This window comes from Xyrauchen texanus, chromosome 22, assembly GCF_025860055.1.
Source record: "Xyrauchen texanus isolate HMW12.3.18 chromosome 22, RBS_HiC_50CHRs, whole genome shotgun sequence".
Taxonomy (NCBI): Eukaryota; Metazoa; Chordata; class Actinopteri; order Cypriniformes; family Catostomidae; genus Xyrauchen; species Xyrauchen texanus.
Window position 1 is genome coordinate 10218713 of NC_068297.1, and position 14966 is coordinate 10233678.

Consider the following 14966-nt stretch of genomic DNA (forward strand, 5'->3'; position numbering starts at 1 on the left):
CTATGTTTGCATGCTTTCATTGAGTTGTTTATCAAAACATTGCATGTTATTTGGTGTAGAAGATCAAATCTCATCCGAAGTCGAGAGACAACTCTTTAAATGGCCCATGTAACAGAATAAAATCAATTCTCAACATGCACTGGGGCCACAAGCTCTCAAATGCTGGCCAGTGTGGGAGAAGATACACTTGGTGCTTGGTGCCAGAAAGAACTCCTGGAGGCCACCGGCCAATTAGCCGTGTTTCCTGCCATCCTCGTTAAGGAGAGCAGGCGCTCGTGGTGGGAGCTTTTGTTTTCTAATTGATTTACAGAGCCGTTCCCCCCTCGTCTCTCTCTCAAAACCGTGGTGCTGTTGTGGCACATGATAAATTACCTCTCTCTGGTGATGCTAATGCATCACAAGCTCAACCTGCAGCAGTGCAGCTGCCCTTTATCTCCGAAAACTACACCTCATCAAATGTGCCATCTTAAACTACCTTGGTTTCGCTTTACCCAAGGTTTTTAAACTAACTCTATGCGTACTTGTGCCCTACTGCACATTTTTCCAGACAAGTGGCCTATCCAAACACCCAGTACTTTAATGGATCCAGGCAGACCTCTCAGTTGCCTCTCTAAAGCCAGGTTTGCTCTTCCCCCCTGAGGTGTATTACTCTGTTCAACTAATTATTGCCTTAATTGAATCTATTATGGTACTCGGGCACTCTGAGTATTCTAATCTCAGAGGGCCGAAAATATAATTACCGGCAATTTAACCCTTTTCAGATGGCCTATAATGGCTTCCTATGCTCATCTAGATTTTTCTTTATTCTTTAGATGGCTTCAGCACATCAAACCTCGTAATATACTTTTTCGTTTTTACATGAACCACTTCCCTTCATTTGAAGCATGATGCTCAAACCCAGGATACTGAATTCTGACTTGCTGGCTTTGCAGAGGGCTTATCTTTTAATGGTTGTCCGTCAACGTACGTGAGCGCCGCTTCCGCGCTGGCTCCGAGTCAGACCCGTTCACCCAATTCTGTCTTTACTGAGAGGAAGTGGTCCGGTTTAGCTGTTATTATATGCTGCTTTGAGAATTTACAGCCACCCTTTCGACCATTGTGTACCTGAGCTTGGTACCCCTTTGCGGAGCTCGCAGCAGGGGCTAGGTCAGGTGTTGCAGAGAACAAGTTTTCTCATTCTACTGTAGGGCTAAAAAGGTATAGCTGGATTATTTTTTTTCTTCCAACTCACAGGCAAAGATATGATGTGACCACACACTCGCCTTTTGTTATCACTATCTTAGCTGTGTGTGTGGGTTCCAGAGAAGCAAAGGGGGAATACAAGGCTCAATTAGTGTCAGGGAAATTGATTAATGGCAGAGACGTGGAAGGTAAAAGTTAGGTACTACTACTGAGCTCTTCCATTTCATGCTTATATTACTCTGTTTGAAAGCCAAATGATACAGCATGATTCTTGAATGAATGATTTTGCACCCCCTTTCCAGTAAGCACATTTATATCTGCTAGACTTCAATGAAGGGGTGCATCATTTGGAAAGAATAGCATTCTATTTTAAAGGAATTGTTTGCCCATAAGCTGAAAATTGTCATACTGCTGTTCTAAAATATGACTTTCTTCCACCAATTCGAACACAAAAGAAAATGTTTTGCAGTGCTTGTTTGCTAACAATGAAACCATAGACTGTCCAAGGACTCTCAAGCTCCAAAAAGGACAAAGTACTCCATTTGACTCATGTGATACATATAAAGTTTCATCTGAAGCCTTTCAGTAGCTTTCAGTGAAAGAAAAAAAAAAAAGACATGGCTTTCAAATCTCATTCACACTTCCACTTTTTCGAAACTTGGTGCATTCCGTTTGGTAACTAGACAGGTGAGAACCAATGCTGTTTGGGATTGTTGAAGTCAATTCTTGAAGTAAAAAAAACCTTGATCAGGTGATTGTCTTTTTTTTTTTTTTTTACAAACATCTAATAAACATATTAAAGCAAATTTACATTCATTCTTAATTGCAAATGACACAATCAGCAAAACATCTGCTGAATGTTGTTCTAACATCTGATGGAACGTTCTATCGATGTTGCGGATGAGCAAATGCACCAAAAAAATACATCTTCAAGTTGAAAACTTGCACATCAAATAGACAATCTTGTCATTGCACGTGTTCAATTTTGTGTATCTGTAAATTCTTTCACAATCCCAAGTTCACTTTTTGTTTTACTGTCTGTTAGGCAGTTTTATCACTTCCTCCTGTGATGGACTGATCACCCGAGTCGTGATTATGATTTTCGTCCACACACTTTTTGATGCATTGCATTATATACATATCAATGCCAATACCATTTGCACGGCACCTCAGTGTGGAGTAGAGTGTTTGTTTCACTGGACAAGCACCACACACACAGCCGTGAGGGTACCTGTGGGGGAAAGAGGAATGTCCTTCACTCTCAGCTTCATACCCATGTCTATTTTTATGGCTCATTTTGCATGTTCAGGACTGTGCTATGGGCTGGCTGAGTTAGACCCTGGTATTCTTTGCTCCTTCTGTTTTTTTGTTTTTTTTCTTTCTACGGGATTGTAGCTTTTTTCCCCCCTCCATGACACCCGCTGCAAATGAGCCCTTGGAGGGAGTGAGACTGTGGCTTTACATGTAGATTTCTGTGGCACCAGTGGCTCTCTGTCACCAAAACTGATGAAGCAGATTTATGACGGCTGCTGGGCACAACAAATTAAGTTGACAGTGATGTATGGAGGGCTAATGCCACCATGATCCTTGCATAGCACCACTGGACGCTCTCTGCCTGGCTACACTCTTGTTAGGATCTGTTAGGCAGCCACATAATGAAATTCCACTGACTGAATAGTTTTCTTTTTTGTTTTTTTTGTTCCTCCTTTTCCCTCTCTTCTTCCATATCCTCTCTGTCCTATTCTCCCTTTTTTCTCCTTTCTCCTTCCATCTTCAATTCCCAGACTCATCCGAACGCCAGCAAACTGCCCTTGAAGGATGCCTTTACCTTTGATGACTACAGGTTGGTTGAAATGTTCTACTGTGTTAAAAAAAGTGGAACTTGTCTTCCTGGCTGAGGTAAAAAAAAATAAAAAATAATTATATAAAAGAAATAAGTACTGTAGGTTGGGTGTAGGGTTACACGATGGCCTCTAAAAATGAGCGTTTGTTCTCATTGTTCTTTCATTAGCACCAAATTATCTGTGAAGGAATAATTTATCATTGGTCCCCTTTCATCTTCAGATTGTTGAATATGATGCAAGTCTGTGCTCCCGTTGGGCAATGTGTGAAGAGAATGCAAAATTATCTTGTCAGAGCTAATGTTGTCTTCGGTGGTCTCTGAATTTGTGAAGTTCTTCTTAATAAAGTACATAAAGGTTATTGGTGGTGATTGCACATTATTGCCATGCCTGGTCATTGAGTGATAAGAATATATTAAAGTGGGCCATATTCTCCACTTTTGTAATCCACTTTTAATATTACTCAAGCTTTCTGGTACTAAAAACTTAAATTAATTTTATATGAATCTTGTGGTCCACTCTTGCTGAGCACTTACTGGCGTAATTCCATGACTATATACATTAGATACAACATAGTTTGCTATTTTTTTTAAATACGTGTCTCCATTTAGAGTTCCCTGCAGTTTCCAGGTGAAGTGAACTCTAGAGGCACTACAACAACTGTGTTTTATTCTCTTTCACTCAAATTGTGACTTTAATGGCTGATAATGACTTCATAAATACGTATTTTCTCTCTATTTATTATACCCTGATATTATATGATATCGACACACTTCTACTCTAAAGCATCTTTTGAAAACCTATACATTTAAATTTTTGTATTATAGACCCACCACTGGTGGCCAAAAAGTTTGGAATAACAGATTTCGCTGTTTGTACTTTAATTCGCCAAAGTGACATTCAACCGATCACAACGTATAGTCAAGACATAACTGATGTAAAAAAACAGCACCATCACTATTTAAAAAAAGTAATTTTTTTAATCAAATCTAGACAGGCCCCATTACCAGCAGTCATCACTCCAACACCTTATCCTTGAGTAATCATGATAAATTGCTAATTTGATAATAGTAAATCACTTGCCATTATATCAAACACGGTTGAAAGCTGTTCGTTAAATGAAGCTTAACATTGTCTTTGTGTTTGTTTTTGAGTTGCCTCAGTATGCAATAGACTGGTTTGTCTTAAAATCAATATTAGGTCAAAAATGGCACAAAAGAAACTGCTTTCTATAGAAACTTACCAGTCAATCATTGTTTTGAGGAATGAAGGCTATACAATGATTTGAAGATTTCATACAAAGATGTACACTACAGTCTTCAAAGGACAACTGGCTCTAACAGGGACAGAATGAGATGTGGAAGGCCAAATGTACAACTAAACAAGACTATAAGTACATCAGAGACTCTAGAGTCTCTAGTTTGAGAAATAGACGTCTCACATGTCCTCAACTGACAGCTTCATTGAATTCTACCCGCTCAACACCAGTTTCATTTACAACGGTAAAGAGAAGACTCAGGGGTGCAGGCCTTATGGGAAGAATTACAAAGAAAAACCCACTTTTGAAACAAAAAAAAAGAAAAGGTTTGAGTGGGCAAGGAAACACAGACATTGGTCAACAGGTAATTGGAAAAGAGTGTTATGGGTCTTAACCCATTGAGCTTTTGTGGGATCAGCTAGACTTTAAGGTGCATGAGAAGTGCTCTGCAAGACAGCCACATCTATGGCAAGTTCTACAGGAAGTGTGGGGTGAAATGTTACCTGTGTATCTGGAAAAACTGACAGCTATAATGCCAAGGGTATGCAAAGCTGTCATTGCTGCATGTGGAGGAATTTTTTATGAGAACCTAGTTTAAGAAGTTCTGAACATTTATTTTCAAATTGTGCTTTCCATTTAAAGCCAGAGTTGAATTGGGTTCGAAGAGTGACTCGTGTCAATAAAGCAAATATTCTCTTCCTTACTCTTTGTTTGTCTTTTATTTGTAGAAAGGAACAGTTTACAAAGTATCTCACCAGTAGTTTGATGTCATCATTTGTTAGTTCCACAATTCCAATATGTTCAAGCCAACCCTGAACTTCACATCATTGAATACATTCAAGTAGAATACAATCCAAATCAAACACTGTGAAGTACATACGCGCTTAAGTTCGCGTTCGTGGTCACATACTTGGTGAAAGCACATGTTTCGGTCCTGGTCACACCTGTTCACATTTACAAGTTCGGTCATTGTCAAAAACTGAGTGCTTCCTCCGTTCCCAGAAACACCTGATCTTCTGTCCCTTGTGTATCTATTTATACATTTCGATATACTGTCAACCAAAGGTTAACCACAATATTACAGCAAAATGGCTCCTTCAAATTGTGATAGTAATTTTTCACCTTATTAATGTCCTGACTATACATTGTGATCAGTCGATTGCCACTTTGGTTAATACAAGAACCAATTTCTTTCCATAAGAGCAAAATCTGTACATTATTCCAATCTTTTGGCCGCCAGTGTACATATATACTCTTATTCCAACATGGATAGGTTGTGTGGTAGCTCACCTGATAGAGCTTTGGACACACAGTCGTAGGACCGTGGTTCAAGTCCAGCCATGATCTGAATCTGACATGTGACTTGAGTCATAGAAACGGCATGAAATTATGTGGTTTGCAGCTTGGTTTCCATTCAAAGTCATGGTGGACTACAGAGGAAGCTTTTTAATTAAATGCATTAATTATAAAGTAGGACTTCTTTGTACATTTTGAAGTCTTTTATTCCAAAAAAAAATAATAATAATAATAATATTTTTATCATGAACCTTAATGTTATTAGCATTAAGTACAGGCAAAATAATATGAAATGGTACAGAAATGTCACATTATATACAAAATGCACAAGTTACAGGAGATACCATATAAACCTACTTTATATTTGATTAAGGAAAGTCATTTGTTTATCAGGTGGGCTGTGTCCTCTGTGATGACCCGTCAAAACCAGATTCCCACAGCAGACGGAAGTCGGGTCACACTGGCCCTCATCCCACTCTGGGACATGTGCAACCACACCAACGGCCTGGTGAGTCGAGAGCAGTACTTCATTACACACATAGAGTAGAATATATAGTCAGCAGAAGGCTAAATGTTTGTTTTTGATCCAAGCCATTTTATTACACTGTCTCTTGCCTAAATAAGAAATTCAGTTAAACCATTTCAATATATTCCTGCATGTCACTTTTAAGGGATGGCGGTACAAAATCTAATGTGGTTTTCGGTAGATAATGCCTTGATCCCAAGGGCTTTTTTTATATTTATTTGGATAATTTGTCTTTGATTGCTCTCACTGGCTCTTGCCACAGAGCAATAAATCGCCTGTGTGTGTATATGACTGTGTAATGCACTTATATCTTAAAATGAAGTTTTGTTTCAAATTATCATATGCATAGAAAATCAGAGTCATTAAAATATGTAATGAAATGGTTTTCTGAAAATCCCCTGGTTAAGGTTTAATAAAAACATATTATTTGTAGTGTATTGGGGGTTTTCATATAATTTGCTCTGTTTATTTGATTTCTGAACATTTTCAGAGATTTAATAATGATATATTTTATTTATTAAGGTGCGCTTTATTTTAATGTCTTTGCTCTGTAACTATTAAGCATCACTTATTTGCTTGTTTTGTCCTGCTGTTTTGTTTCATTTCATCTTTCTGACACACACATTTACTAATTAAGTATATCACAAAATAGCCTTGCAATTTGGGTTCCAAAGTTATTAAATTAAACATTTTAAAGCTGTTATACATATTATTGGAGAAATATTCAGAAAGTTATGGAAGTGTGAGAATTGTGTAGTGACCAAAAAACTTGTTTGTAGAGGAATTTATATGTAGAGATGATTTATATTTGTCATTTAAAACTAATTTCAATCATTGAAGCATAAGCCTTTAGATCAAAATGTTGTTAAGATAATGAAAATCAAATTTAGTCAAGCACGTCCAAACATTTGTCTGGTAGTGTCTTTCAACATATAACATTCCTCTTATGGGAATCGACAAGCTTTTTTGTTTTTCTGTTTAGATTACGACTGGCTACAACCTAGAAGATGACCGATGTGAATGCGTAGCTCTCAAAGATTACAAAGAGGGCGAACAGGTGAGTACCACGGCACCTTACAACAGTTCTTTGTCACAATTTAGGGTTGGCCACTGATCTTTCCAGCAGAAATTTCTTAAAGTATCATAGAACATTTTGTGTAAAGGACAGAATTGAGAGACTGATGAATTTTGCGCAACGCCCTAACGCTCTTGTAAATGTTTCGATTTCCATTTGCGCACTGTCACCCGGCACTATTGTTCTGTGCTTGTGACTCTGTGATGCATTTATCAGCCAGCGGCCATTGCAGAGGCCCGGGGGTAATATCAGAGAAGAGGCATTCAGATCAAGCCATGGGGAGAGTGGATGCGCTGGGCACACAGTGACAGGCCAGGTATACACCTCCGCTGCCCCCCTCTCTCTCTCCAGAATGTGAATTATTTGATAAGATTCAGAGAGACAGCCTGTGAAAGGAGTGCGGGGGCCGGCGTATGGGACTCTGACTCGGGTTGGGGGGATAGGAGAGGCTGTTTTGGGAGCGATGCTCGGTACAGAGCTGCTTGATCACTGATTCCTGCTGCTGATATCGCACTGGGCCGGAACTCAACGTGGAGAGGCTGAGGACAGGATTGAACTGTGATTCTCTCTCACCTGCTCTCTCCCTATGCTTTATCTCTCTCTCCCTCACACTCACTCTGCACAGCACTATCTGGAAATGTTGAGGATGTTTTGTTGACAGGAAAATGTGAGTGGTGTTTGAAAAGGTGGTTGTGTAGCATTGTGTTGTTGGTGCTGATTTGCCAGTGGGTAATATTACAGGTTGCTTATGATCCTGTCGACCTTTTGTGTTCATGTAAAGTTAGTCCTGAGCTTAAAGAACGCATGAAATGGCTTGATGAACCCAGTTTTCTTTCCTTCCAGTGTAGATGTATTTCTGTATTGCAAATGCTTTACAACACAGCCATGAACCATGATTTGCTAGGTTGCATGTGGTATCGGGGTGATTTTATTGGACAAAAATCTCTTTAGGGCAGTATGAGACATTACTATTTTTGGTCTTTTCCCAGAACAGTCTGTCTGCCAGTCTGTTTTGCCTATACACTTGCTTATGATTTACTCTAGTATTGTGTTATATTATGCCCAAATTAGCCCCCTTACAACCTGCCTTCCTTGCTCTTTCTCTTAGATCTACATATTCTACGGTACAAGATCCAATGCTGAGTTTGTGATCCACAACGGTTTCTTCTTTGAAGACAATGCACATGACCGTGTGAAGATCAAGTTGGGTGTGAGCAAGAGTGAGCGTTTGTACGCCATGAAGGCAGAGGTTCTGGCACGTGCAGGCATTCCTGTGTGAGTACCCTTGACTGCATTGACATCACTTTCTTTTTGCCTTTTTTTTGCGTTCTGCAGATTTGATGGAATTTTTTTGTATTTTACGTTTTTATTTGCTGAATTGCGCACTTCATAATTCTGCTGCCGATGAAGCAGAACTGAATTGCCCTGCAGAATTTTTGGCAATGATAAAGTTTGACCACTTAAGGGGCTGTTCACACCGAACATGTTTTGCTTCAGTCTGTTTTTCAATAATTATTTCAGTGTAAATGTGCGCTAGAAGGATGTCTTCAAATGTTACCCTGCATCTCGCTGTTATTCAGTGTCTCCCTCTGGAGCGGCATGTTTTTTAGATGCTGTTTTAAGTCTTGAAGAACTTCAACTTTTAAAGGGATAGTTCACCCCAAAATGAAAATGCCATCTCAGATGTATTTGACTTTAAAAAGTGGCGATATGCACTAATAATGTAAATCGACAAAAAACAGAAGAAGTATGTGAAGGTGAAAGTGGCGATTTGTAGTGAAAAGGACTTAAATATTGATCTGTATCTCATCCACACCTATCATGTTGCTTCTGAAGACAGATCTAACTACTGGAGTCTTATGGATTACTTTTATGCAGACATTGTGATTTTTGGAGATTCAAAGTTCTGGCCACCATTCACTTGCATTGTATGGAGCTGAGATATTCTCCTAAAGGTCTGTGTTCTGCCGAAGAAAGAGTCACACACCTGGGATGGCATAAGGGAGAGAAAATGATGAGATTGCATCTAGCTTTTTATTTTAGCCGCAAGATTTGGTTTGTTTGGTGAGAATGGCCCTGAAGCCGCCTTTTTACTGCATCTGGTAAACAACAGACGATAGACCAGAAGCTTTTGATTTCCAATGGAGAGTCGCACGAGGGCTTTTTGAGGTTCCGACTGTCTCCGGATGCGACATTTCGGATCCGATTTGAGCATTGGCTGCGTTACAATATTTCAACTCGTGCGACTAGAACATATGCGACCGCCCGACCGGAAGTGACGAATTCATGCAAAACTATCAGTGCGAAGTGACAAATATCAATATCTTTTGTCCTAAACATTTTGCTAAATGCCTGCTACATCTGTATTTTGGACAATATAGAAGTCAGCAGTGATTGTTTATGTTGCAAATATCACTAAAAGCTTTGGAATTATAGTAAATGTGTGATTAAACGTGTACATGTGTCATTTATTTCTGCACACGCAAAACCTACATATTTAAAATCACATCTATGAATTTCTGATTCATATTTGCTGAATTAGGGCTGTTGTTGCTGTTAATTATCATAATACTTACTATAAAAACAGGAATAATGATAAATAATACTGTTAATAATAAATACTGAGTGAATACTAACCCTGAATTTTATTTAATTCATTCGTCTGCTCAACAAAATCACACATAGTAATGCCATTCTGAGGTAAACCTTTGGTAGCTTCTTCTTTTGGTAGCCACTAGGGGGAGAAATACAACAGTCCTATGCGAATGCCGGAGACAGTGAAAAGGTGATTTAAGACTTCATAAAAACTCACACATTTTCATAAGACCAGGACTCTTAAATATTTTAATCATATCTTTTAAGCTAAAGAACTGCAAGACAACATCTTTTTTTTAATTTAAATTTTTCCTTTCCTTTTATTTAAATTTAGTTTGATCAGTAATAAACGTATTTTATGTTTTTTATTATTATTATTTTGCATTCATTTTAGAGGGCTTTCAGGTACTCTTTTATAACTTAATACTTTTAGTTTTAAATTCACCCTTGGTAAAACATAAAACAATTAAAATTAATATTGATTCAATTAATATTCCAGCTGTAAGAATAATCTACCTGGTGCAGTTGATTTTCAGTGCTACCAAAGCTCTTAAGTTCTTTTATTGTAGTGGCATATGTTACAACAGTGAAGTTTTTGCCACACTGTTCAATATCCTTTAGGCCTACAAAATCCACACAAGCCACATTACCTTTTGATTCAGGTCAGAGCCTAGATGCTCCTTTTCATCCCAGCATAAGTCAGATAGGAAGAGGCCATAGATATGCTTCAGTAATTAAATGGTAAATTATAAATGATTGAGCGTGTTTTTAAAAATGCATCAAGTTCAGTGGCCTCTCATCGCTGCGGATCAATCAGTTGTCATGCGACGGGGAGCAACGCTGTGGTCTCTTGCAGGCAGGAGACTTCCATTAGCACCTGCCCATTCCGCTAGAGTTAATTGGGGTTTAATTTTAGGTAGGTGGTGGGAGTCAGCTGGTGCTTTGAACCCTCTATGGTTGTTTGCTTCTCCAGATCCAGTATCTTTGCCCTGCATTGCAGCGATCCGCCCATATCCGCTCAGCTCCTGGCCTTTCTGCGTGTCTTCTGCATGACTGAAGGTAAGTGGCTCTGCTTGTCCTGGCACCCCCAGGTTCTGCACTTGGGCCTGGCACTGTCCACCTCAGGGCTTCCAGGGCCATGTAACAGGAAGCGAGATGCCTCTACCCAGAAACTAAGAAAAATGTCTTCAAAGTTTTTGGAATGTCCAGTCAAATGTGTATTATAAACTGTAGTCCCACTGTATATTAGGTGTCTTTAACTACTATGCACTAACATTAAAATACATACAAAACTACATGATTTTCTGCAAAATTCTCAAAAGATTCACATTTGCTGCCACTGAGGTTAAGGTACGGGTAGGTTTATGAATAAGGTTTGGGTTTAGGGTGAGGGTTTGGGTAGGGTTAGGATTAGGGATGCACGGATATCACTTTCTCTTCCGATCTGATTCGGATATCAGAAATCTCAGTATCAGCCAATACCGATCCCAAGCCAATACCAGTGGTGTTTTTTTTTTTACATAATTAGTTTACAATATCTTTACATTATTGTGTGGACCTAATTGGGAATACTCTTTAATATGTAAAGAAACAAAACTCTAACTACACATTATTTCTACGTAAATGTATAGCTTATTAAGAAACTATTTATCATTAACTAGTATACTGAATAATGTAGCAACAAAATTAACAGTAATTCTAGTCGTCGCATCTTTAGAAAAGAAACCAGTGTTTTATTTTTGCCTTTTTTTTTTTGCAACTTGCATCTGGACTTCAGATCTATTTTTTTGTTAAATTTAGTTGTAAGACATCAGTCCACTTTTCATTCACACAGTTATTTTTTAGAACCCATTCAACTTAAATTTTGTTATAAATTGTAAACAAATATTAATGATGACAACAATAATTCTAAATTATTGTTAATATTATTATTGACTTAACTTTAAATACAACACTAATATATTTAAATCGGGCACTTTTTAAACCCCTGTGCTTTTATTTTGACATCCTAAACTCTCCAGGAATTCCTGATGTGTCTGTTTGTATGCAAGTTCACAGTAGTTTAATTCGCTTATTCAAATTCTGGTCAAATACACCTCCAGCACTGTTCTACATGCATATTATAAGTGAACTGAACAATTGGGCATCTACATCTGAGATGTTGTTTGTGAGTAGCGTTCAAATATTACCTACTGCGTGAAGGCTAAAAATAGCCGAGAGTGAATCACCCAGGGCTGTGTGTGCTTATGCGTGACAACGGAGCAGCACCACTCACTAACATGCTAGCACTGCGTGTGCATACTACTTTACTATAAAATACTATTTACTTAATAAACACAGCCTATTGCGATTCACAGAGCCATCTCACTGGCTTTGAATAAAATGAACGAGTCATATGAAACTTTGTGTTTTTATGGTTCTTTTATGTAATTTTTGGAGCTTGACAGTAACGAACATGACTAACACACAGTATTGGATTTGGATCGAGCTTGTCGGACCAATACCCGATCCATTTAAAAACCTCAGTATCTGAAACAATATTGATCCAGGTACCTAGTTAGATTTATGGAGAAGGTTAACAGTTTAACATCAGATCTTATTAAATGTAGGTACTTCAAATATAAATGCAATGCAACAACATGTATGTACATTGGTAAATTGTATCCAAATACTTAAGTTCATAGTAGTTAAAGACATCTAATATAAAGTGGGTCTTAAAATTTCAACACAATGTGTAGTTACTGCATTTTGCCTTTGAAGGGCAGCATACATTTCCTGCCATACTGCATTCACAATGCCACATTGTCCTTTGACCCATGAGATCTTTTTCATATGTTGTACTGACAACAATCATAAGAACAATTTACCCTGATTTTGTTAGACAAGTTCAATTTACCTCAAGGAACAACTTTCTTGGTTACTTGAGAAATTAGACTTAAAAAGAGACAAAAAGTACGCATTGTCAGATGCAGGGAGTGATACAAAGCCTTAACAAGTGTCCTGCAGGTGTTTTATTTATTAAGACAGTCCAGCAGATGTGTTGAAGGACTGATCCAGAGCCACTGAAATATTTTTAAGCATCTATGTATAAGTTTTTTTCATAAATCCCATAAAGCAAGGCCATGTTCTTTGGCCTCTTAAGTCTAAGCTGATACATTATTCAGAAATGTTTTGTAAATTAAGTGAAGCCCCTGTGCTGTGGGCTTCTATGTTACTGCTGTGACAGGATTTGGCTGCGTGCACATATGAAGCACTCATTCGCAAAGCCCTTTCAGCTCATTAGCACCCGTGTAATTGTACTTTACATAATCTGCGCTGATCAGAACTGCCAGCGCACTAGCATGGCTCCCTTAACCAGAGAGGTGTGCTTTTCTGATTACAGAGGAACTCGGGGACTACCTGGTGGGCGACCACGCCATCAATAAGATCTTCACCCTGGGCAACACCGAATTCCCTGTCAGCTGGGAGAATGAGATCAAGCTGTGGACGTTCCTGGAAACACGCGCTGCACTGCTGCTCAAAACCTATAAGACGACTTCAGAGGTGCTGGAGCTCAAACTATATCAAACAATCTCTGAACATATTTTTTCAAATTGGATAAAAAAATCATGTAGTTCAAAAGTTCAATGCCATCAATTGCCTGGAAACATTTTGGGTTAAAGTTTTATTAAAGGAATTGGTCACTCAAAATAATTAATTGTAAATTTACTCAACCTGTTGTTGTTTAAAATCCAAGTTACTTTATTTATTATACAAAACACAAAAATAAAAATATGAATGCATATCCAAGTTTGACTTTTGAAAACAGTGGCAGTGGATTGGGACTCACATTAAAGCTCAAAGGGATAGTTCACCTCAGACATTTGAAACTCCAAAAAGAACAGATAGTTAGCATAAATGTCATCAATATGACTCCAGCAGTTAAATAAAGGTCTTCTAAAATTACACGATCACATTTGGTGTGAAAAATATCAATATTTAAGTACTTTTGAACTATAATCAACGGTTCACAGCAACGGTATCTGCCTGTGACGTAATCACGTTGGCATGTGAGAAACACGAGAACTGCCGCATGTGCGACATACCCGGAAGAGCAGCCCTGTTTACAATGGAGTAGGAGGAACGCTCTACAGAAGCTTTGTTGGTTTTGATTTGCATCTGTTTCTTTACTCAATGATGCGTTTATGTGCTTATCTTGGATGTCTCGACCGAGAGAAGAAAGGGTGATTACGTCCATAACATGGCATCGCGAATATGACACAGGAGAGGCTGCGTGAACTCTGGGGTCTCGTGAAGATTACAGAAGCGATGGATAGTAGTTAAATATGGACCTTTTTTGCATCACATTAGAAGAAATTTATTTATCAGTTGGTGTCGTGTGGATGATATTTATGCTGACTCTCTGAAAAAAACTGATCTCCATCCACTTGCATTTTAAGGATCTACTGAGCTGAGGTATTTTTTAATTTGTCTACAAATGTGTTCAACAGAAGAAAGTCAGTCAAACACACCTAGGATATCATGAGGATGAGTAAATGATGGGGAATTATCAATTTTGGGTGAACTATCCCTTTAAGTAGGACTCAATGTTATTGAAAAGGTTGAGTAAATTATGACAATTTTCATTTTTGGATGTACTTACAACTGGTATTGTCACTTAAAAATGAAAACAGTGCTTTCATTGAATTATTTCTGAAAATTTATTTTTAAAAGAATTAGGTGGGTAAAAAAAAACCTTAAGCATGTAACAAAGTTCACATGCTAAGAAATCCCCCCCGTTTTTGTTTTTTTTATATTTGAATTTCCTCCATTATTACATTTTGAAAGCATTATATAATTATTTTTTTTTTTACTTATTTGATTAGGTTTTTATGCTGCCAATTGTGTTGTACTCGCAGCTCAGTTCAACTCCTCTTACCATACTTAAATTCAGTGTTCCTGGACATCAGGGCTGAGGAATGTCAACGATAAATAATAATAGAAAAAAATGGCCTTGATTCAGTAATCTGTAAAAATATATTTTTTTTAATAATGATTACAAATATTTTTAAATAATAACAATGCAAAATATTGTATAATAGAAAGACATGTAATGGAATGAGTACGATAATTTCAACCCACAATCAATTTGGCCCGCAAATAATTTTGTAAATAGGAAAAAGGTTCTCCGCCCCTGCTGTACGTCATAGAAAA

General features: G+C 38.0%; 1 protein-coding gene across 1 annotated transcript in view; it reads left to right on the top strand.

Moving 5' to 3' along the window:
* The window catches only part of LOC127662674 (actin-histidine N-methyltransferase), a 40012-nt gene that overhangs the window by 15873 nt on the left and 9173 nt on the right, over positions 1 to 14966 (top strand). The window contains exons 7-12 of the mRNA XM_052153972.1: positions 2967 to 3025; positions 5971 to 6085; positions 7086 to 7160; positions 8287 to 8453; positions 10747 to 10832; positions 13156 to 13316. Coding sequence (XP_052009932.1) covers positions 2967 to 3025; positions 5971 to 6085; positions 7086 to 7160; positions 8287 to 8453; positions 10747 to 10832; positions 13156 to 13316 — 663 coding nt within the window. The remainder of the gene's footprint in view (positions 1 to 2966; positions 3026 to 5970; positions 6086 to 7085; positions 7161 to 8286; positions 8454 to 10746; positions 10833 to 13155; positions 13317 to 14966) is intronic.